Source organism: Geotrypetes seraphini, chromosome 1, assembly GCF_902459505.1.
Source record: "Geotrypetes seraphini chromosome 1, aGeoSer1.1, whole genome shotgun sequence".
Classification (NCBI taxonomy): Eukaryota; Metazoa; Chordata; class Amphibia; order Gymnophiona; family Dermophiidae; genus Geotrypetes; species Geotrypetes seraphini.
In genome coordinates this window covers 185,857,642-185,882,296 of record NC_047084.1, presented here as the reverse complement: position 1 = coordinate 185,882,296, position 24,655 = coordinate 185,857,642, and the positions used below count along the sequence as shown (strand labels likewise).

Sequence of the window (24,655 nt, the reverse complement as noted above, 5' to 3'; positions counted from 1 at the left end):
TCTGTAACCCTAAAATGCCTTTATGAGTACCTTCAAATTATTTGAAAAGGGTCCGTATATATTTGGTTGAGTGACTAGAAAGAGATGCTATTGTGTATATGGTATCTTTGCTTTAGTATGTTGCCTAGTTCAAGCATCAAAGAAACTATATTTTCTCCTTGTTCTGTGTGTAGGTTCAGCCCAACATGCTCTTTAGAGATATTTAGGTTCAAATGCCAGGAATATTTTCAGATACTTTTATTTATTTTTTTCTGTTGAGCTCACTCAACAGTATTATTTAAGCCTATTCTGTGAAGAAATCATGGTCCTGAAGGGGCGAGAAGGGAATTATCTCAGGTGGTCTTTCCAATAAAGGGTTGTGAAGAATTGGAACAAGCAGGCTACTGGATGAATCAAACTCAGAGGGGTTTCTGAACTCTTGTCCTGCATTTGCTGCTGTGTCTCAGTGAAGAGCAAGCTGAAGATGTCCAGGTCATGCTCCTCAGCTTCCTCCTCTTCTTCCTTCAGCTCCATCATTGAGGAGGATTTCATCTCCAGCATATCCTTGAACTCGGCTGCAGAGGATGGCATAACAGTCTGGCTGGCCTCATTACTTGGATCTCTGGAAAGGAGAGGAAGAACATGTAAGTGTTACTATCCAGACCTGTGGCCCCTGTTAGTTCTATATTTTTATCTTGTCCTTCCCCAGTGCCAAGTACTGTTGTATGGAGGTATAGAGAAGTGCATGGCCTATTTTATTTGTAAACCTAGCGTTTGAGTGATAGATAATAGTAAATAGTTGTAAATTAACCCTGAGGAAAGAAAACTAAATGTATTTATTTAATTTTTATTAGATATTTATATGCTGCCTATCAAGGTTATCTAAGTGGTTTGCAGTCAAGGTTTTTTGAGTGACTTGCCCAGGGTGCAGGAGAGATTTGCACACACCATTTCTACTATATGCAAATTTTATATTCATTATGGCTATCCTGAAAACCTGACCAACTGTTGGGGCCCCAAGGACTGAGTTGAGCACTATTGTATTACAGGACACACACTGCAAAATTAAAGGCAGCAGTAAGCCGATCCTAGCCATCTCCTCTCCCCACAGCAAAATCAGAAAGGGTTCAGTACTGGGGCTAATTCTGTTCATTATTTTTGTGAGTAATAGTATAGAAGAGTTAGCAGAAACATATCACCTTTTTGCTTATGATGCTATTAGGAGATGGCCCAGTATATAAACCAAAGACTAGACTAGAATGAATACCTGAGGAGTGGCCAAATCATAAAAAGCTTAAATCTATTGGACTGGTACATACTGGGGGAGATACTAATGTGCACCAGCAAAGACAGGAGATTTAGCATCATATACAATGATCTAAAGATAACCAAACAATTATGATAAGGTAGTAGCCAAAGGGATACTAGCATGCATAGGTAGAGGTATAACTAGGGTTACCAGACATTCGGATTTACCTGGACATATCCTCTTAGAGGATTGTCCAGGCATCTGGATGGCTTCTCAAAACCCAGCACTTTGTCCGTGTTTTGAAAAGCTTTGAGCTCGGGGCTTCATCTGGAGGGCATCTGTGCATGCGCGGATGCAACACATGCATGTAACGTCACGTGTCTCATCCATGCATGTGCAGATGTCCTCTAGATGCGGCCTAAAGAGACAAGGTTTGTGTGGGGCCGGGGTACGGAACGAGGCAGGGCTGTGGGCAGGAGGGGGGGGCTGGGGCAGAATGGAGGGGGATGCGTGTCCTCTTTTTGCCAACTAAAAATCTGGTAACCCTAGGTAATCATTCTTCTGTATATAGGATATTGGTAAGACATCACTGAAAATACTGAATTATATTTCAGAAAGAATGTCCAAGATGATGTTGCATTAGTACCATGTTTCTCCGAAAATAAGACAGTGGGCTCCTTTTACTAAGCCATGTTAGGGCTTTAATGCACGGAATAGTGCGCGCTAGACCTTAACGCCAGCATTGAGCTGGCGTTAGTTCTAGAAGCGTAGCGCGTGGTAATTTGCTGTGTGCGCTAAAAACACTAGCATACCTTAGTAAAAGGAGCCCAGTGTCATATTAATTTTGGGTCCAAAAAACTCATTAGGGCTTATTTTCTGGGGATGTCTTTTTTTTATCATGTACGATAATCATCTCTCCCTTGCTCTCCTCCACTCCAATTCTTCCTCTTTCCTTTCTCCCCCCTCCCTCACCCCCACTCCCATGTGCAGCATCTTTCCTCTCCTCTCACCCGTCCCCTTGTGCAGCATCTTTCTGCCTCTCCCATCCCCCTGTGCAGCAGAACCACTGGCCTTCCCACCTTGAGACTGACATATCTACGCTCCAAGGCCTCCAAAAACAGCAGCGGTGGCAGCGCTCTGAACGGGCTGCTTTGCGGCCTTCCCCACTGGGGCCTTCCCTCTGCCACATCAGTGATACGGCAGAGGGTAGGCCCCAGCGGGGAAGGCCATGAAGCAGCCCGTTCAGAGCGCTTCCGCCGCTGCTGCTTTAGGAGGCCTCGGAGCAAAAGTATGTCAGGTCTCACCGGGGTGGGGGTTGCTGAATCGATGAGTCTGATTTTTTTCAGAGAATCGGGCAGGACTAGTGTCAGGAATAAGGGAAAGGGATTGGGACTTGTATACTGCCTCAAAGTGGTTTTCATACAGGTACTTCAAGCATTTTTCCCTATCTGTCCCAGTGGGCTCACAATCTATCTAATGTACCTGGGGCAGTAGAGGATTAGGTGACTTGTCACAGACAGCAGTGCAGGGTTTGAACCCACAACCTCAGGATGGTTTTAACCACTGCTCCACACTCTCGGAGTGTTGGGAACATTTGGGGGAGGGGCTTCAGTGGTCAATCTTAACTAGGGCTTATTTATGGGGTAGGATTTATATTAGGAGCATCTTTAAAAATCATGCTAGGGCTTATTTTCAGGATAGGTCTTATTTTCAGGGAAACACAGTATTTTAGAATAGGATCTGCCAGTATAAAGCCTGTTTTAAAATGCATGGTGAAATGGGCATCTAAGACCAGCTATGTGCAGCCAGAATATTCATTTTAGGAAAAAATATAGAAAATGAATTGATATAAAAAGCATGCACATACGTAGATGTCCCTTTCATAGCTCATTGAGCTCTTTGGGCAAACTCCAGGAATCAACTGTGGTACCTGTGGCAATAAGGATATTTTTTGTGACTCTATCTTTTGGTCATTACTGAGTCCATGAAACGTTCAGAGTGTTTTTCCATCCCATATCTCTGGATGCCACACTCTCATTTTAGAGCTCCAGGGCCATTGTTCCCAACCTCTACTTTTAGGCCCTGTGTTCTATGCCTGCTTTTGCAATAGCAAGTTCAAGTTCAATTTATTTGATATACCACAAATATAAAACCAAGATTAAAATCCAAGCAGTTTACAATATAATGAAAATATATAAGAAAAAAAAATAAAATAAAGGGAAAACAAATCTGAATATGCAGTCATATTAGGAAACATAAGAACATAAGCCATGCCTCTGCTGGGTCAGACCTAAGGTCCATCAAGCCCAGCAGTCCGCTCATGCGGCAGCCCATCAGGTCCAGGACCTGTATACTAGCCCTCTATCTATACCCTTCTATCCCCTTTTCCTTCAGAAAATTGTCCAATCCCTTCTTGAACTCCAATACCGTACCCTGTCCTATCACTCCCTCTGGAAGCGCGTTCCAGGTGTCCATCACCCGTTGGGTGAAAAAGAACTTCCTAGCATTGGTTTTGAATCTAATCTAATCTAATCTAAACCTTAAGTTTATATACCGCATCATCTCCATGAGAATGGAGCTCGACACGGTTTACAAGAACTTAAAATAGTGGGTAGAGAAGAAGAAAAAGGATTACATGAACTTATGTGTAGTAGGGGGGAGAGAAAGGGGGGAAGGATAGAGCTACAATTTGCTGAAAAGCCAGGTTTTCAGTTGTTTGCGGAATCTGTCTCCTTTTAATTTTTCGGAATGCCCTCTCGTTCTTGTAGTTGTCGAAAGTTTGAAGAATCTGTCCCTCTCCACTTTCTCTATGCACTTCGTGATCTTATAAGTCTCTATCATATCCCCTCTAAGTCTCCGCTTCTCCAGAGAGAAAAGCCCCAGTCTCTCTAATCTTTCAGCGTATGAAAGGTTTTCCATACCTTTTATCAAACGCGTCACTCTCTTCTGAATCCTCTCGAGTAGCACCATATCCTTCTTTAGGTATGGCGACCAATATTGGACGCAGTACTCCAGATGCAGGCGCACCATCGCCTGATACAACGGCAGGATAACTTCTTTTGTTCTGCTTGTAATACCCTTCATGATTATGTGTATACTGTCACCGGGCGCAGTCATGCCCACGCAGGTATGACCAGCAAGCTCGAAGCACACGGTGCTGACCAAGCAGATTTCAGCCATTTGGAGTGATAGATTACGTGATGACTATAAAGTTGCACAGTTTCTTTAGAATTAGATTCAAGCAGTCTTTATTGCAAAGTGGAAAAGAGAACAAAATATTCTCATCAGTAGATCACATGAGCATAGTCCAAACTGATCATCAGAACTCAAGCAAACATAATTCAAGAATTCCAAAAAATGTGATTTCCATTCACAGGGTTTCACTTCATAAGTGACCCAGACAGTTTCTTTCAATGCTGTTCAGTACTTAAGTTCAATTCCAAAATTTACATAGTCCAGATTATGATTCAAACCAAATAAACAAATGGCTTTCACATAGGCAGGATAGGCCTGGGCCTACCCTAAGGAAGGTCTTCCGTCTTATTTCTCTTCCATTTGGGTACAACACTTCCAGACTGGGAACACATTGTATCAATTTTAGCAAAATTTCAGCCCAGTTATTCACTTGCACGCAATGCCTGTACTGGCTTACTTGGTGAGTTTTCCAAGTAGCTAAACTCGGGGGCGAAAGTGACCTCCTTCCACACTGACCGATGGCTTTGGTCCCTCTCCAATAGGACCCACAGGCCAGTACCACAATCAGAGGTCACTGCTTGGCTGTGTAGAAATAACTGACACAGCTCAGAAAAAAAAAAAAAAAACTTGTCTTTTAATTCTCCTCACTCTGCCAGTGAGAGCATTCACAAAAAAGGTTTCTGGTTCTGGCAAAACTACACCTAGAACTTAGTTTCCTTAGGCATCAAAACTCAGTTCAACAGACAGAGGCAAAACTTAACCTTCCTGCCAAAACTTGTAATTGCTTTAAATTCAAGTTTACTGTTCTTGCGAGGTCCTAGCACAGCTTTAACTTAAACACCGCCTATCTCCATTACATAATCCTCTGTTTCAGCATTAGCTTCCTCAAACACAATTTCTTCCTCTGGCCATATATTTTCAATGCTTTCAGGTGAATCAGCCAGGAAGTCATCAGTCATCTCAATATCAAACATATTACTGTCAACATTAGAGTGTGGTCTAACTTGTGTCTTAAGCTATGCTGTGTTACTCCTTGCTCTGGGGGATAGGTTTTCTTTCTTCACTCCATTCTCCTCCCAGCTTGTTGTGGTTCTGTGATTGCCTGCCTTCTGCTTCAAGCAACCAGAATCAGGTGTGGTGTGTTCTCTAAAGAGCTGATTTCTAGAAGGTGCTGTGTGTTGTACTAAACCAGTCCCCCAGTTACTTTTGTGAGTAACCTGATGAACAGCACCACTAGGAACATTTACTCCAGCACTGTTGGCTCCTTTTCACTTCTTGATCCCTCTTTCTTAACCCAGAGTTAGAAGAATGCAAAAAGAAAACTTGCTGCTCATAATTGTAATTTACATCCTTATCTGGCCTACAAGATCCTACATGGCATCCTTCCTGCCGTTATCCCTCTATCCTGGAACTCCCCAACCCCTACTTCCTCCAGATCCTCCCAAATTTTTAAACTATCCTTCCCTTCCATAAAAGGTATTTCCCATGTAGGCAAACTTGGGTCATCCCTCCCCTTTAGAATCACTGAGATCTGGAATAACCTCACCTCCCCTCTCCGAACCTCAAGCTCCCTCCAACTCTTCCGCAAACACCTAAAAACCTGGCTATTCTCAAAACTGTAACACTTCCCCCCTCTTAGGCCTCTCACCTTCCCCCTTTACACCTAACTCTTTAATCTCTCCACTGTAGTTCCTCTCTCATCTTTCTTCCTGTAAACCGTGCCGAGCTCCGCATTCGTGGAGATGGTGCGGTATATAAACCCAAGGTTTAGTTTAGTTTAGTTTATTTCCTGCTCTTGGCTAAAGGTGTTAGAAGTGATGCTTTAAGAAATGATTTTATTTTTTCCTGTCTAGCTTCTTTGAGCTACTATTTACTGGCATAGGGGCTTCCCTGTGACAATAAAGATTCTAAACGTAAGGGAAAAATTTAAAAATACAATAAAAATAAATTCTAAAAACAGGAAAAAACCAAAAGGTTAGGGGAAAAGGGTATTGTATGTAGTAGTAAGCCCAAACTCTTCTATGAGCTAAATGCCTGAGAAAAATAGTATGCCTTAAGTTGAGCTTTAAATGTCTGAAATGAACTTTCTGTACGAAGATAAAAAGGCAGAGAGAGCCAAAGGGTAGGAGCCATAACTGAAAAGGACAAATTTATGTGAGTATCAAGGAACAGTTGCCCTGCTCTTGTTCCTCCCCCACCCCACCCCATACACACACTACATTTTGGTCATCTTAACTGTCGATCCATAAGGAAGAAAGTATCACTGATTAATGATCTTTCTCTAGTCACCAGTCATGGAAACTTGGCTTAGGTAGGGGGAACAATCCTTTCTCTGTCAGAGTATTTCTTCCACCTATAGAGCCTATAGTTCTAGGAGAGGGGGGCAGTATTGCTATCTACCTTCCTGTACAGTATACAGTTATTGAATTTCCATCATCATATTTTGCTTATCCTGAACTGTTAGCCCTATGGATTACTTCCTTTTCCCTTACTATCCTCTGTTGGGACTTACTCGTACAAACCATAGCACATGTGTTTATTCACTTTCCTGATCTTTTAGTGGTTGAGGACTTTAATACTCATATTAATATCCTATCCCATCCATGTTCTTTTGCTTTTATATCTTTCCTTTGTGTCGTGGATCTATTACAACTCATACGATTTCCTACTTATTCTGCAGGTGATACCCTTGACCTAATGCTTATTCAAAATACTGCCTTTTTTCAATCTTGCATCTTTAAGCTACCCCACTTCCTTGGACTGGCCATTACCTGGTTTCTGCTCAGCTTGTTGACCTTCCTTGCATCTTGTCATCCAATAACCCTTTGTCCCAAGCTCCCTAGACCATGCTTCCAATATCATGACCCTGTTATCTATCCCCCTTTCTTTAACTCATTTCTAGGAAATTATCTTGAACTCGACTTAGAAAAGGCTGTTAGCTGTTGAAATAATATGCTTTTCTTCTATTTTCCCCTCTTCTCCTTATCAAATTGCATCCCATTTAAATTATAAGAATCCCTGGTTATACTCGTATGCAGGACTCTTCCTCCTTTGTCAGCAAACTCTTCAAGCAGAGCATAAGTGGCTTTGAAGTATAGATTCCTTAAGTTTTCTTCTTGATTTTCCCTCCATCCATACCTTCACTATTTACTGTATTTATTACTATAATTCTGTTTACTGTGGAATTTCTGCATCAATGCTTCATTGTCTCCAAATATTGCAAAATTCTACTGCAATATTTTTGTGTAAGGCCAAATATCACAATCACGTTACGCTACTTTTAAGTAGACTTCATTGGCTGCCTGTCCATTATAGATGTCAATTTAAAATTCTTTGCTTAACGTTCAAGGCCTTATATTTAGGTATACCCCTGTACTTGGCCTCTATCACCATTCTGTATATACCTTCCAGACTCTTACATTCACTGGATTCCTATAGATTAGTCCTTTCATTTCCTAAGAGAGCACACTATGACTCCACTCATTCTGCAGCCTATTTGTCCCTATTCCTTTAGAATAGCCTTCTCCCTTATCTTTGTTTTGAATTGATCTATCCTAAATTCAAATCATTACTAAAAGCACAATTTTTTTCAATTAGCATTTAATACCTCCTTATCGTAGACCTGCCATGTGAGTCCAGCTGCTCCTGGGGCCAGGTGTTCAGGGTAGCACATTGCTGCTTCTTGTTGTGAATGTATATGCAACCTTGTTTGATTGGTTCTTTCCTTTCCTACTTTAACTGGCATTTCTTTCTTTTGATTTGCCTTGTTTTATTGTAAACCACTTATAGTCTTTTTAGTATTTGTGGCATATCAAATATTTTAATATACATAAAACATAAAGGCCAGCAGATCAGAAGCCTGGAGATCATTTGACAACCTTCCAAAAAAAAGCCAAATCATTCTCTGGTTGCAAGTAATCACAAGATTCTCTTACAGTGCTGTTGAACATCACATGGCCAGCAGGAAGTAAGCTAGAGTGGTGAGCCAAGTGTTAAAGTACCTGCATTAATTTCTAGAGTACTGAAAACACTGTTCTGTTTAATATATTGTCTAATTTTGGTAAACAATTTTCTGGAATGTATTAAGAATGTATTGGTATTCAGTGTGTATGATACCATCGGTAACAGAGGTACACGGGGAGAAGAGGGGACAACTGATAGATGAAAGGAGGAAGCCCCTATTCTCCTTTTACTGCTAACATAGGTAATGCCCCACCTCACCTTAGCCTCTCCAAACAGTTCAATCACCAGCTGCCTATGGCATATAGTCTGGTTAAAAGAAAAAAAGTTTTTGGAGAAATGAAGGCTGTGTTGGACAGACTTATTTTTGAACATGTTATATAGGTTTTCTGAGGAAGCAGAATCGCGAAACGTGTCAGAACCCAAAATCTGCTATATACTTCCTATACTTCTAATATTTTTCAGATAAGTTCATGCAGTTTTCTACACTTCTATTTTTTAATGTTTTCACGATTTAAAAGTCAGTGCGATGATTAGAGGAGAAAATTACAGACGTTCATCTGCTCGGACTTGTCCCGTGGTCTGAAACCAAGTAATCTCTGAGCACTGAAGAAAAGAATGTGTTAATTAGTGTTATAGGCATTATAAATGTGCTAAGAGCCACTTCTAGTTCTTGTTTATTTGCATAAAAGAAAAAAGGATATGACCAGCTGGTCTATCAGTAAGGCATTCAGTGGAATAGCGACTGCAAATTCTCAGCAGAATTGTGTGTTCACATCTGTGTACTAAAATTGCCATCATAACTTTACATGGATATATTATTTGTATAAAGTTATTTTTGATGGGCCTGATATTCAGATGGTTTAATCGGGCAAGAGAAACTCGCGTTCAAATAAATCATGGGTGCTTCAGGAGGGAATAGTCAGCATTGCTTAACTGAGCAGTGATGCTGAATTTCCCCTCTGACTACTGCAGCATTAACTAAATAGAGCCAGTGCAGTCTGAGTTGGTGTTGGGTCAGACCTGGAACTTGTTTGGGTACTGGAATTATTCAGCACCTGTGCCCACATAACTATCTGGGCAAGAACAACCACTTAGATTGCAATCCAAATTTTGCCCAATTAACAATATGGGTATGGCACTGAATATCAGCCGTACCCTCCTAACTTCCTGGTTTTGCCACTGACCTGAATATTAAGTGCTGGTCCCTGGACATGGCCTGGCATTGAATATCTAGACCTAATTAATCATCAGATATTGCTGGCATGATTTTGAGCTATGGGAATAGCAGGGATTGTATTAGATTGGTTTTGGTCATTCCTGGAAAATAGAATGTTTTGTGTTGAGGTGAGTAAGGAGAAATCTGATTGATCCACTTTGAATTGTGGGGTCCCTCAGGGGTTTGCATTGTCCGCTGTTTTGAGTAACATCTATTTGTTACCGTTATGCAGGGAGTTAACCTTGGTATCAGTTTTCATTTCTATGCTGATGATATCCAGTTCCTGATTCTGATGGGTAAAGTGATGGATGAGGCTTTACAATGCTTCAATGAATGTTTCCAGGTTATACAGGAATGGATGAGCCAAAATTAGCTAAAATTGAATGTGGCAAAACAGAAGTTCTGTGCATTAGTCACGAGAGGAATTTAGCATCTTTCCCCTCTGAAATATTGTTGGACAATGTGGTTGTCCCAGTGCTTCAGCAATGTAGATATTTAGGGGTAGTGTTAGATTCAACGTTATCTTTCAAGCCTCAGGTAAAGGCTGTTGTATCTCATGCTTTTTTCAAGCTACTTATCCGTGGATAACTTTAGGACTGTCAGTGATGATATTTTTTGATTATTGTAATTCTGCTGACTTGGGGGGAGGTCTGTTGGTCATGAATTTGAATTTTGGCAGGAAAGTTTGTTGGCCACCAACAGGTCAGGTCAGTAAACTCACTATATATAAAGACAAACTGCAGACCTCATAGCATATCCTGAAAAAGCCACAGCATGAAGGCTGAAACGTCGGTTCTACCTAACCAGACGAGGTGAGAAGCAGAAAATAGCAAAAATCACTCATTAAGTAGTCCAGTAAAAGGTATCGCCTATAAATTTTTGTTGATCCTTATTTTAACAATATTAAAATTTAAAAAACTGATGAAAACTGTAATTATGCCAAACACAGTGTATGTATTAATGGATATATTTGGGTGCTACACCATCAATTATTTGTCAGTTCTATCAAGCATTAAATATTTTGACCTTTAGTATTTGCAGATAACAAGTAAAAACAATACATAATCCTCAGCTAGGATATTAATTTTCTGTGAACATTAATTTTAGAAAGTAAGCATTACAGATGTTTGGAGGAAATCCAGGTCAAATGAGAGAATATACCTGGCACGTGGACCACATTTCTCTTTGAATTTCGGAAGTCTGAATTCTGGGGACTATTGAAATCTTGCATTGACATTGAAGAAACATAGTTACATATTTGGAATTACTTTATTGCTTTCACTCTCTTTCCCTTTTTTCTGTTCACTCACTCACCTTCCTCCCTCATTTGGTGCCTCATCTGAACCTTCTGGTGGTGGGGCCTGGCCTAACCACTAGTAATTGTTCATTTGCATAGTCTGCTAGCTCCTCTTCTGATTTCAGGGCCTGGGAAAGCCTGCTAGTCTTTCTGTCACCACTGCTATGTATCTCCCTCATCATTTCTGGCAGACCCTGGCCAATCTTATCAATCTTTCTGTCATCACCACCACACATCTTTTGCTACTGCTGGTGGAGCCTAGTAATCTTTGTCTTTCCTTCTGACACCACAACTACTGCAGGCACACATGAATATAAAAAGAAAAGAAAATTATCTGCACAGTCCAACTTCAGGTTTTTGGAGGGAGGAATGGTATGATATGCCATAAAAATTAGCTTCAAGAATGATGGCAGCCTAATCTGTGGGTTCCATCTCTAGCCAAGATTTTTCCCAGAAATGCAAACTCGCCCGACTGAGTTGAATGAATCTCGTTGGTGTCAGTGATTGTTCTAAAAGAGTAGAGTGGATGGTGTTGTGGAAAAAAAGCCTGATGCAGACAAAGCACTGGGTCAACCACCAGAGAGAACGGTAGATTGACTGCCACATGGTGTGGGCTTCTCTGAGGAACTGGTGGGCCTCCCTTGTGGTTCGGCAGTGGAGCAGAGATCAGCTGCGCTATCATAGGGAGAGATAGTTTAGGTCCTGGCCAAGGCTGACATGTGGGAATGGCTATCAGAGGCTATTAGAACGTGAACTCGCAGGCCTTGAGCATGCACAGATGCTCAAGGCCCAGCAGAAGAGGAGGCTGATCTTCGGGCACCGGCACCAAGCACAGGACATGCCGATGCCGGTGTCCAGATGACGGTAAGAAGCAGCGGGGAGGGTAGCCCAATCACGGCAGGAGGGTGCCAAATCGCGTCGGTGGGGGGGGGCCGGATCGCGGCGGGGGGTGCCCAATCGGGGGGGAGGGGGCCGGATCGCAGGGGGGCCTTCGGGGGGAGCAATGCCGGTTCTCGTGGGGGGGGGGAACCTATCAAAGCGAGTTTCCATTATATCCTATGGGGAAACTCACTTTGATAAACGAGCATTTTGGATTACGAGCATGCTCCTGGAACGGATTATGCTCGTAATCCAAGGTACCACTGTATTTTCTTATGGGAGAATTTAGTAGGTCCACTGGAAGACTTTACTATTGGTGTTGACATTATATCCAAAGGCCACAAAGAGTCCAACAGGAAACAGACTCAGGAATTCAATGCAAATGAAGAAAACAGTGGGACAAGATAATGAACTTTCCACTGGAGCCAAATCAGTGATGCTTATTTCAATTCAAACATGAAATAGTGAAGATCCGACACAGTACTGGGTTTCGGTGTGCCAATCCTCCTGCATCAGGGGTCACTAATGTAATAAAATAAAAGCCAATTAAAAGTTAACTTGATATGAGGCACAATAAGTCTGACACAACAGTTCTTCATATTTGTATTTTGATATACTTTAGATCAGTGATTCCAAACCCTGTCCTGGAGAACCACCAGCCAGTCGGGTTTTCAGGATAACTCTAATGAATATATATGAGAGAGATTTGCATATAATGGAGGTGGCAGGCATGCAAATCTGCTCCATGCATAGTCATTAGGGCTATGCTGAAAACCCGATGGGCTGGTGGTCCTCCAGGACAGGGTTGGGAACCACTGCTATAGATCTCAATATGAGGTACAACATGTTCATGTGTTGCATATTTTTATTTTTTTCAGATTGATGTTTTTTAACTTTATTTCAAAGAGTGATGATATTTTCAATGATGCTCAATTTACAGGTGTACTATGGTATCTTTTGGTTTTTGTGAATTAGTACTTCTTTTATTATTGTTTATTATTCTTATGTTTTAATTGGTTTTTATTTTATTATATTAGTGACATCTGATGCAGGCAGATTGGTACGCCGAAACACAGTACTGTGTCCTGTCACAATGTTTTCTTCATTTTTGTTCTTTCTCTTTGTATCACTTATTGACACACACTTGAAGCGAATGTTTAGAGCAGGGGTGCCCAATAGGTCGATCGCGATCGACGGGTTGCTCGCCAAGGCAAAGTGAGTCGATCACCCAGGACTCACTTTGCCTTGGCGATCTATCGGGCCGATCAGTCTTCCTTTCCCCGATGTCAATTCTGCCGTCGGAGAGGAAGTTCGGGCCAGCCAATCGCTGCCTGGCTGGGCGGAACTTCCTCTCCGACGGCAGAATTGACGTCGGGGAGAGGAATGCTGGTCAGCCCGAAGCAGGTAGAGCATGGGGCGGCGTCGGCTTTGGGGCCTGTTATCCATTGGTGGCGGTTTGGGTCCTGTTCCCCGATGGCAGTGGCAGTGGCTTGGGGAAGGGCAGGGAGAAAGAAAGAAGGGGGCAGGCAGGGAGACAGAAGGAAAGAAAAGAAACAGAAAAAAAGAAAGGGGGCATGAAGAGAGAAAGAAAGAAAGAAAGGTCAGGGAGAGAGGAAGAAAAAGTTGGGGGAGGGAATGAGGTGTAGAGGAGAGGAAGCATACAGGCTGAAAGAAAGATTGGATGCACAGACAGAAGAAGAAAGTGCAACCAGAGACTCATGAAATCACCAGACAAGGTAGGAAAAATGATTTTATTTTAAATTTAGTGATCAAAATGTGTCTGAATTTATATCTGCTGTCTATATTTTACAATATGGTCCCCTTTTACTAAACCGCAATAGTGGTTTTTAGCGCAGGGAGCCTATGAGCGTCGAGAGCAGCGCTGGGCATTCAGCGCAGCTCCCTGCGCTAAAAACTGCTATTCTGGTTTAGTAAAAAGGGAGGGGGGTATATTTGTCTATTTTTGTATGGTTGTTACTGAGGTGACTGTGTATAGAGTCATCTGCTTTGACCTCTTTGAAAAAACCCCGGAATAGGAATGATAATTAACAATTCTATGCGTACAGTGTGCGTTGTGTTTTTTTTTAATTTTATTGTTGGTAGATCATTTTGATTTGGTCATTTTAAAAGTAGCTCGCGAGTCAAAAAAGTGTGGGCACCCCTGGTTTAGAGTATATTATACTTTTTGTTGGGTATTTTTTTAACAGCTATAATAACAGGAATAAAAATATTTTACCTTTATATTGGAAAGAATATGGAACAATTGATACTTTCAATCATATGTGGTATTAATGTCCTTTAATTCAGAATTTTTGGAGTTCAGTTGCAAGACCATGAAAACATCTATTCCTTTGGGTTTTACTTTTCTCCTGTTGAGATTTAATTCTATGACTGACCTACTGAAAGACAGGTTCCAACTAAATACTTGATGCAAAGCTGAATGCCATTAGCTTCTGCAGATCTGTATGGGCCAATGACAGTGTCCATGCCCCCAGCAACTATGCCTTTTCTCTTGAGGCCATCATTCCATTCCCCTGCCCCCTCATCCAATACCCTAATAAAGAAGAAAGGATGTGAATGAAGCTCAGGCAAGTTAAGACGCCCCTCTGCCCAAGTGAGGGGCTCTACCTAGACTCTTCAATTTGTCTTACAATATAAGGATTTTAAATTCTTAAAACAGCTTGACAAAGTCCAGCCAGTATCTGTTTTATTGAATTCTGAATGAAGTGGACAAAATACTGCTAAATTGGAGTGCAGGGTTGTCACCAAGATGGCTATTTATGTTAATCAGCAACAGACTGCACAGAGGAATAAAAAAAAGAAATCCCTACAGTTTAGACTTAATGGTGGGGAAAATGTAATATATGTTAGGAAGCAAATTATAAACCCATTTGCAGAGATTACAGAGCATGCAGCACACCAAGTTTTCACTATCTTTTAAACTAAAATATGCAATACTAAAGAGTCAAAAACATAATTGGGTAGAAGAGTATAGGAACCATGGAACTGGTCAGTGAACAAAAGGAAAAACAGGGAGCACTTTTTTTTCTGGGCCCATTCATAGGCATTACTTTTTTTTTTGTTCTTTTTTCTAACCCTCCCTCCCATAGACAGCACTTTTGGCAGCCCACTCCCCTGGCAGCACTTAATCACAGAGGTTCAAGGCATCCAGAGGTGAGGGATGAGATGACACCTACCTCTCCACCACCCTTCCTCCCATACCCAAAGGTGCAAACTCACCAATTCTGAATGCTGACATCTATATGTATAAGGGAGGGTTGGGGATAGGACTTGATATACCACTTTTACTGTGTGGTTAGAATCAAAGCGTTTTACATATATTAGACAGGTATTTATTTTGTACCTGGGCTAATGAAGTGTTAAGTGACTTGCTCAGAGTCATAAGGAGCTGCAATGGGAATCAAACTCACAACCTCATTATTGTAACATCATTATAGAAGCTCATTAATTATACCTCATGTATAGTAACACCATTACTGAAGCTAATGCATAGTAACACAATATATTGTAGAAGGTCATGTAAACTGCTCTGAATTGACTATCCAGTCATTAGTAATGGTATAAAAGTTTTCAATAAACAACCTTAGGGTGCAGAGGTAGCTGCCCTTAGCACTAGGCCATTCTTCCAAGATATAAGGAACTGATCTAAGTTAAAGTGTGTATAGCAAGCTAGTCCAGGTGCAGAATGAGTGTATAGTCAATCGCCTTATATATTAAAGGCTTGGGAGAAGATTCAGGCTTTCAACCACTTTCTGAAGTAGAGGTAGTCTTGAATTAGACTTAGCATCTCTTCTTTCTTCTCTTCTTCTGTGTCTAGCAACTATCCTCTCATTCCTTCCTGCTTCATTCCCAGCATATCTCCTAGTCTACCTGCTTTCACCAGCATCTCACCTGACTTCCCTAGCCATCTCCCCCATTTATGTAATCCCACCCTCCATCACCTCCTATCATTCTACATCCGCCTTCATTTATTTTTTCATGCCATCACTACCACTATCCTATTGCCTGAGCACAGAAGAAACAAAAAATGGCAGTGTGGAGTCTTAGAGTCTGAGCAGTGTCTTCTGGTCCTGCCCCTCTGATATAACTTGTTAGGTTTTGAGGGGCAGGACTGTAGACACTTAGAAGTGCACAGACTCTAGTGCTGCCATTTTCTGCATGCCATAAGAACATAAGAGTTGCCATACTGGGACAGACCAAAGGTCTATCAAGCCTAGGATCCTGTTTCCACAGTGGTCAATCCAGGTCACAAGTACCAGGCAAGATCCCAAAAGAGTACAACAGATTTTATGCTGCTTATCCTGGATACAAGCAGTGGATTTTCTGTTCAAGGAGAGGTGGGAGTTTTGTTGGTTCCTTCCTCTGGTGCAAGTCTTGCAGCACACCAGTGATCTCTGGGTGGCATATCATTTACATAAGAACATAAGAATAGCCTTACTAGGTCAGATCAAAGGTCTATCAAACCCAGTAGCCCGTTCTCACGGTGGCCGATCCAGGTCATTAGTACATGGCCCAAACCCAAAGAGCAACAACATTCCATGCTACCGATCCAGGGCAAGCAGTGGCTTGCCCCTTGTCTTTCTCAATAATAGACTATGGACTTTTCCTCCAGGAAATTGTCCAACCCCTTCTTAAAACCAGCTACGTTATCCACTCTTACCACAACCTCTGGCAATGCGTTCCAGTTAGGCACATAGGGACAAATTCTATAAACGGTGTTCCGATTGTAGGTGGCGGTAGGTGTCCTACCACTGTCTAAACCAGCCAATCAGGACATACGTTTTTAAAAAAACACCCCGAGGCGTTAGGCGGCCCTAGGCGTCTCCCTAGGGCTGTGTTAGGGGCCTGAAATGTAGGCCAGCAAAACTCTTGTTATTTATTTGGATTTACCTCGCATCTTTTCAGTAGTAGCACAAGGTGAGTTATATTCAGGTATATTAGGTATTTCTCTGTCTCCAGAGAATCAGATTGTAACCAAGTTAATGGAGAGTTAAGTGACTTGCTCAAGGAGCAGCAGCAAGGTATGAATCTAGCTTCCTCAGTTGTCAGATGTATGTTCTAAATGCTAGGCTACTCCATTCCTTTCCCTCTTCAGTGTGTCTGAACGTAAGGCTACTGGAGTTTGATTCATAAGTCATGGCAACTATTTTTTTCTCTTAATAATGTGCCAAAACTGGAAATCTAACATATACTGTACATTTGAAAGTATGTGACATGTACTTCTTAATGTTGCCACCTGATAAAAAATGAGTGCATACAATAAGATTTCAGATGCCCAAAAAGGAATATTTGCTTGTTTCAACTCTTTATTTCTTCATAACAGTTGTATCAATATGACTGTAACATACAGTAATAATAACAAATATATTTTTGCTCAAATATGACAATTCCTCAAGGGAGTCTTTAATAAATATGATGAAATCAAAACATTTACCAATCTGAAGATCCTACCTGTTCAAACATATTCCTTTTGTCATTTTCAACAAAGCTCTTCTTACGATGTTTCATTCAGGCTGCCAGAACTTGCATTTCTAAATTGCAATGTTTTTGCATTTTGCATGCATGTCTGCCTTACTCATAGGTAGAGGAACTTTATTAAAATATTTCCAAATGGGGTCTCTTGTATGGCATACTGCCATTATAGGTTTTCTCCTCCAAAGAGAGAATGATTTGATAAACCTCAGGCTATACACACAAAGATCCTAAGACTTGTATTCTGCTCAAAAGGTTTTACTTTCATTTTAACTGTGTGCCCTCCCTCCTCACACTTAGCTCTTTTTGCAGATATATAAACTTAGCATTTAAGAGGTAAGATATTTATTCTGTGTACATCAATTTCCAAAGGAACAATAGGGCTAAGCTCTTTTTTTCAACTCTGTATATTGTATGATATTTTTGCTGTGAAGAAGCATGTTATCTCTATAGACACAAATGTAGAATTTTGAAAAATGCAAAGCCAATCATCTGTGATATCATCTTCTAAATAGAAAAATTGTCCATGACATTTGAATGAATTAATGGAATTCATTTAAACATTGCATGAATATAGAACCTCATGCTGCATAGTTAAAAACGAATTCTTATTTCATGATAAATAACCTTTGGACTATAATGTTTCTTAAATAGAAAACTATCTTTAGATAGACTTTTTCCTCAAAAAAAGCATTTTAAATTTAAAAAAATATATATACAATTTAAATTTTTTAAAACTCCAAGATATTTTTTAAATCATTGATTTTTATCCACCCTGCTTGTAAGCCATAGCCATAAACCATTATACAGAGGTACTATCACCACCTTTTCCTTGCTGGCCATTCCTCTCTATATACTTCCAAGCATCTTTCTGTTTTTTGCCATCACCTTTTCTACCTGTTGATTCACCTTAAACTCATCACATAGTCTTACCCCATGTCTCGCTTCTCTTTTGTGTACCGAAGTATTTCACTCTTATGGAGTTTTTCTAGTCATTCCTGGAACACCCACATGAGATTCTTACAGAAGATGCTTATGTGAGCTTTGTCTGCTACGCAAAGGAAAATTATTATACTGGGGAATGCCTGTTCTGCATTAGAACAGCCCACGTCTATGTGCAGGAGTTAAGATATGGAACTCCTTGGTGGGTCAAATACGAAACTGTCGTGAAAAAGTTTAGAAAACTACTTAAGACGCAGTTATTTGTAGATGCCTTTCTCTAGCCAATAATTTTCCTCGCTGGCAGAGTTGATGATTTATTCATGGTCTTTACTATGTAAGCTATGGTATTATTTTTTAGACATGAGTTCTGAGGATTGTTTGTATGTTTTTGTTTTAAAATTATGTATGTAAATTAGGTAAGCCGTTTAGTTTTAAACGGTATAGAAATTTTTAAAATAAACATGCTCCAAGAGCCTAGCTCTTGATATACCAATTCAGATTATACCTACCTTGTTTTAGTATTTGCTACTTTTAAGATTCCAACTCTCGGTATTCTTATTCAGAAACTATAGCTACCAGTGGGGTTGTGAATGAAGGGGGGATCACTCCTACCCTGATTCTATATCACCAATATTCCTATATAGTGCAAAAGGGGTTGGCTTCCTTTTTGGTGGTGATTGATTCATTTTTAAATGCTTGTGCGAGGCAGGGCCTGGGGAGGGTGTTTAAAAAGTTGTTAAATTATTCAAACATTTTCAATTGCATGTGGATTGTGAGAAATTGCTAGAGCAGTGTTCTTCAACCATCGGTCCGTGGACCGGTGCTGGTGCACAGAAATTTCCGGTTCATAGACAACGGCGCGAAAGACAAAAGCACGCCCTGACAATTGAGCGCAGCGCGCGCCGCCGCACCGCTCTAAATTACAGTTTTTAGGTGCTCCGATGGGGGGTTTTGTTGGGGAACCCCCCCCCAGTTTACTTAATAGACATCGCGCCAGCGTTATGGGGGGTTTGGGGGGTTGTAACCCTCCACATTTTACTGTAAACTGAACTTTTTCCCTAAAAACAGGGAAAAAGTGAAGTTTTCAGTAAAATGTGGAGGGTTACAACCCCCCACAACGCCCCCACAACGCGGCGCGATGTCTATTAAGTAAAGTGGGGGGTTCCCCCCACGCCCCCCCGTTGGAGCACTAAAAACAGTAATTTAGAGCGGCGCGCGCTGCGCTCAATTGTCTGGGCGCGCCTTTGTCCCAGCGCGCTTTTGACCTGACACCAAATTTCCTGCCTGTCCACGGGGCCGGCACGTGCATCAGGCCCAAAACAGTGTTCTTCAACCGCCGGTCCACAGTTCGCTCAGTGTGGCGTTATCTTCGAACCAGCTCCGTCTTCCTCACTGATTCAGTGCACAAAGCCACGGGCAGCGGCTCCTACATGCATCCTGCACCTGAACCAGAAGCCTTCTCTCTGACGTCACTACGTCAGAGGGAAGACTTCCAGGTGAGGTGTGGGACGTGCATGGAGCCGCTGCCCACAGCTTTGTGCACTGCATCAGTGAGAAAGAGGGAGCCGGCCTGAAAATAATACCGAGGTGCGGCATAATGGCGGGAGCAGGCCAGAAGGTAAGGCATAGCATAGAGGGAGGGAGACAACATAGGTGGGGGGGGGGGGTGATTTTATTTTTGAATTTAGTGATTGAATTATGTCAATTTTACATCTGCTGTCAGTGTGCTTTGTAGTTTAATTTTGTGGTTAACCATTATGTGTTGTTAATAAGATTATATTGTGTGTATCTATGAAAAATGAATGGAAAAAATAGTATTACAATTAGTACTATTATGGGGGCGGGGTCTGGTATGGAGATTGGGTAGAGATGGGCGGGGTCTGGCCCATGACTTAGCCCAGTGTTCTTTAACCACCAGACTGCGGACCGATGCTGGGCCACAAAATAATTATTTTATTTCTACCGGTCCATTGGTGTAAAAAGGTTGAAGAACACTGTGCTAGAGGACCTTGCAAGATTGGAAGGCTGGGAATCCAAATGACAGATGAAATTTAATATGGAAAAGTGCAAAGTGAAGCACATTGGGAATAATAACTCAAATTATAGCTACATGATGCTAGGTTCCTCATTAGGAACTACCACCTGTGTAAAGTTTCTAGGTGCCCTCGCGGATAATACGTTGAAATCTTGTGTGTGGCTGCAGCCAAAAAAGGCAAACAGAATGTTAGCAATTGGTATTTATTGTAAAAGAATAGACAGTAAAATAAAGGAAATCATAATGACTTTTCTATAGCTCCATCATTCAACCGCATCTTGAGTTTTTTTGTGCAGTTCTAGCTATTCTATTCTATGGATACGTCAGCATTTAGGACGCGCTAATACGGCTAGTGTGCCTTAGTAAAAGGACTCCACTATGAATTAAGAAAGCATTTTTTTAAACTTAAACCAGGGCTTAATTTGTAGAAGAAAAAAAAAAAAAAGTAGAACTGTGGAGCCAGGGAAGGGTTGGGTGGTCCAGAAGCAAGAGCAACAGGTGGAGAGCGTCTGGATTAGACACTATTTTCTACTCTACTTAAAGTTCACTCCTCTTCCCTGCAGGCTGCTTGAGAACAGAACAGTCCTGCTGCTCTGGAGTCTGAAAAAAGTGGTGAAACTATTTTCTAGGTCTTTCCTGCAGAGATTAATACCTGTTCTCAACGCATAGGGGTCCTTTTACTAAGGTGCGCTAGCCGATTTAGCGCACGCTAAACGCTAATGCGTCCATTATGTTCTATGGATGCGTTAGTGTTTAAGCGCACGGTAAATCGGCTAGTGTGCCTTGGTAAAAGAGGGGAATAGTTTAGCTCTGAAACTTGTCAGAACATGTGGTAGAAGCATTTGGTGTAGCTGTGTTTTAAAAAGATTTGGACAAATTCCTGAAGGTAAAGCCCGTAAACCATTATTAAACTGATTCTGGAGAATGACACTGCTTATTTCTTGGGGTAAATAACATAGAATCTTGCTACTTTTGAGGATTCTCCTATGTGCCTTCAACCTACAGTAGATGGACCTTTAGTTTGACTCGGTATGGCAAGTCTTTTGTTCTAGTTACAGAATCTTAGCCATTGTAAGGCAATTTACACACACTTCTATACTTACACCCATTCTCCATATCCAGATCTTCCCATTTGTAGAATTGGGGTCACCTGAGCCTGCTTCAATAAATTGGGGAATATCCCTGAAGAGTGACCTTCATCTGATCCTAGTAATTTTAAGAAAATCAAATACAAGCCAGTTTTTAAAATACATGGTTCCCCATCCCCAAAAAGCTTTGGGTATCAGGCAGGTGACCTTAAAGCTTGGACAATATTTCACAGGTCTCATATAATAATAATAATAACAGTTTATATACCGCAATACCATGAAGTTCTATGCGGTTTACAAAAGATTACAAGAGGTACAAAATGAGAGAACTTAAGAGAGAAGAGAGTGAGAATAGGTCAAGAAAACCGTTATTGAGAGCCACAACCAACAGCAGTGCAAGAAACATCATACTGAATTTACTGGAGTCAATCAATATACTAGGATTCAAGTCCAGTCTAATACAGTAGTAATTAATACTTCCAAAATCCACTTTAGTGAAGTTGTATGAAAACTTATAACTGCATAAACCAGGACATACAGACCTATTGATCCAAATTCATTTTCCATGTTTTTGAACACGGGCTCTTTGTATCCTTGTATAAAATGGGACTCAAAAGTCCTGCAGCAATCAAGATGCTATCATTATATTTTTGAGCATTATACAGTAAGTTAACATAATATGTAGGCAAAGAAGACCCAGTTGAAAAGTTGACCCAGTTGAAAAGTTTTAGTTTAATGAAGCCATTTCTGTGCCTGATAATATATATATTTTTGGTACGTACATAGCAATCTTTCATCAAACTGACTCACTTTTCACACAGCAAAACTTAAACCCTGCCAAAGATAAGTAGTTATATCTGTCTGTTTGTTTTTTCTTTTATATTTCCTTTTTTTACAGGATCAGGCAAACAAGGAACTAGAGGAACAATTGCGGTCTGTATCCAGTGTGGATGAACTCATGACAGTACTTTACCCTGAATACTGGAAAATGTTCAAATGTCAGTTGAGGAAAGGGGGATTGCAAAATAATAGAGAGTGGCCCAGCTTTGAACCAAGAACAGAGAGCACTGTCAGATTTGCAGCAGCGCATTATAATGCAGATATCCTAAAAAGTAAGTACAAGAAAAAGGCATGCTTTTACATTAAAGGCTTCAGTTGTATGAAATTAAGAAGTATATAAAGATAATCCATTTGAAACATATTGCTTTAGAGATTCCAGGATCTCTCTCTGCACACATATGCTGACCAGTTTCCATCCTGGAATCTGGTATGGACACTGCCAAGTGCACTGTCACTTTAAATCTATAGGCAGTGCCCATACCATACGTGTGCCAGTGCCTTCCCACCCGACGGCTCTCAGGACCATCAGTTCCTAGTTTTCCTTAGAGCCGAAAAGCTGTGTCTTCAGTTTCTTCTCCACGCGTCAAACTTCAAAGTTATTTTTAGTGTCCTTTTCCTCATAATTCTTCATCTTTGTTGGGGGGGGGGGTTACATTTCCCTTGAGTTTGATTCAATTCATTCAACTGTTTTTTGACCTTCGGGACACTTCAAGGCCTTTTTCACACCAGGGGCTGAAGACGTTATTCAGCATGCTTTTTTTACTCTAGCTCTCTGGGCTATCGAGCTGTTTGACTTTGTCAGCCATTTTTCCTCCATGTCAAAAGAAAATGCTAAGTGGCTTCAAAAAATATTCTCAGTGTAATAGGACCATTTCAGGCTCTGATTCTCGTAACTAGTATGTTCAGTATCTGGATCCTGATAATCAAGACATTCACTGTGCCCTCTGTCTCCATGTGAAAATGAAGACACAAAGCCCAACAACTCCTTTTAGTGTGGAGACAATTAAGATTTGGAATTGAGCCACTACTCACATCAGTGTTCCCGCTAAGCTGCGCTGGCCTGCTCTCGCGCACAAAATAATACATCGCAGCGCACAAGTTTCTCTTCACAGCGCACACACGCGTCGCAAAGGTAAGGGGAGGTAAGGTAAGGGGACGCATTGGGGGGATTGCACTTCCCCACAATTGCCATGCTTCGGTTCCTCTTCTTCCTTCCTTCCTCCCCCCCCGCGGGACCCTGCGGCACCAACTCTTACTCCCTCTAATGTCGGCCCTGCAGCTCCAGACTTCCTCGCACCTTCTCCCCTCCCCCTTTGGATCGCTATTATTTTAAATGTTATAGCCGCGGAGCTGTATCCATCAGTGGAGATGTCTAACCTCGGCCTGCCCCGGAACTCTTACTGCAACAGTGACTTCCTGTTCCTGCCTAGACGGGCGGCTGCTGCAGTAAGAGTTCCGGGGCAGGCCGAGGTTAGACATCTCCACTGATGGATACAGCTCCGCGGCTATAACAGCTCCTGCAGCTCTGCACTTCCCCACAATTGCCATGCTTCGGTTCCTCTTCTTCCTTCCTTCCTCCCTCCCCCCCGCGGGACCCTGCGGCACCATCAACTCTTACTCCCTCTAATGTCGGCCCTGCAGCTCCAGACTTCCTCGCACCTTCTCCCCTCCCCCTTTGGATCGCTATTATTTTAAATGTTATAGCCGCGGAGCTGTATCCATCAGTGGAGATGTCTAACCTCGGCCTGCCCCGGAACTCTTACTGCAGCAGCCGCCCGTCTAGGCAGGAACAGGAAGTCACTGTTGCAGTAAGAGTTCCGGGGCAGGCCGAGGTTAGACATCTCCACTGATGGATACAGCTCCGCGGCTATAACATTTAAAATAATAGTGATCCAAAGGGGGAGGGGAGAAGGTGCGAGGAAGTCTGGAGCTGCAGGGCCGACATTAGAGGGAGTAAGAGTTGATGTTGCCGCAGGGTCCCGCGGGGGGGGGGGGGAGGAAGGAAGGAAGAAGAGGAACCGAAGCATGGCAATTGTGGGGAAGTGCAGAGCTGCAGGGAAGAGTGTTGCGGTACCCAGCTGGAGGGAGAAGGAAGATGAGGGAGGGAATTAAAGGAGATGCCAGGGCTTGGAGCGTAGGAGGAAGGTATGCCAGTCTAAGGGAAAAGGAAGGGGGAGATGTGAGAGCATGGAGGGGGAGCGAAAGATGGAAGAAAAGGAAAGGAGAGAGATGCCAGAGAATCAGGGAAGGGGAGATACCAGACTATGAGGAGAGGTGTGGGAGAGGGAAGGCGAGGAGAGAGATGCCAGACCAATGGGGTGAAAGGAGAGATGGAAGGGGGAGGCATACAGTTTCTGGAAGGGGCATAGAAGGAGAGAAGATGCCATATAGGGGAAGAGAGACGGCAGACAGTGGATGGAAGGAAGAGAGTTACAAGAAGATGAGGAAAGGAGAAACCACAGAAGACAAAGGTAGAAAA

At 41.9% G+C, this 24,655-nt stretch overlaps 1 protein-coding gene across 7 annotated transcripts in view; it reads left to right on the top strand.

Moving 5' to 3' along the window:
* Positions 1-24,655, top strand: part of VEGFC (vascular endothelial growth factor C) — a 182,461-nt gene that overhangs the window by 96,901 nt on the left and 60,905 nt on the right. For 5 of the 7 annotated variants that reach the window (XM_033942895.1, XM_033942902.1, XM_033942911.1 and 2 more), the window contains one exon: positions 22,235-22,448. In XM_033942895.1, the coding sequence (XP_033798786.1) occupies positions 22,235-22,448 (214 nt within the window). Of the gene's footprint in view, positions 1-507; positions 624-22,234; positions 22,449-24,655 lie in introns of all 7 variants that reach the window. The other 2 variants (XM_033942920.1, XM_033942924.1) reach the window with 1 other exon arrangement.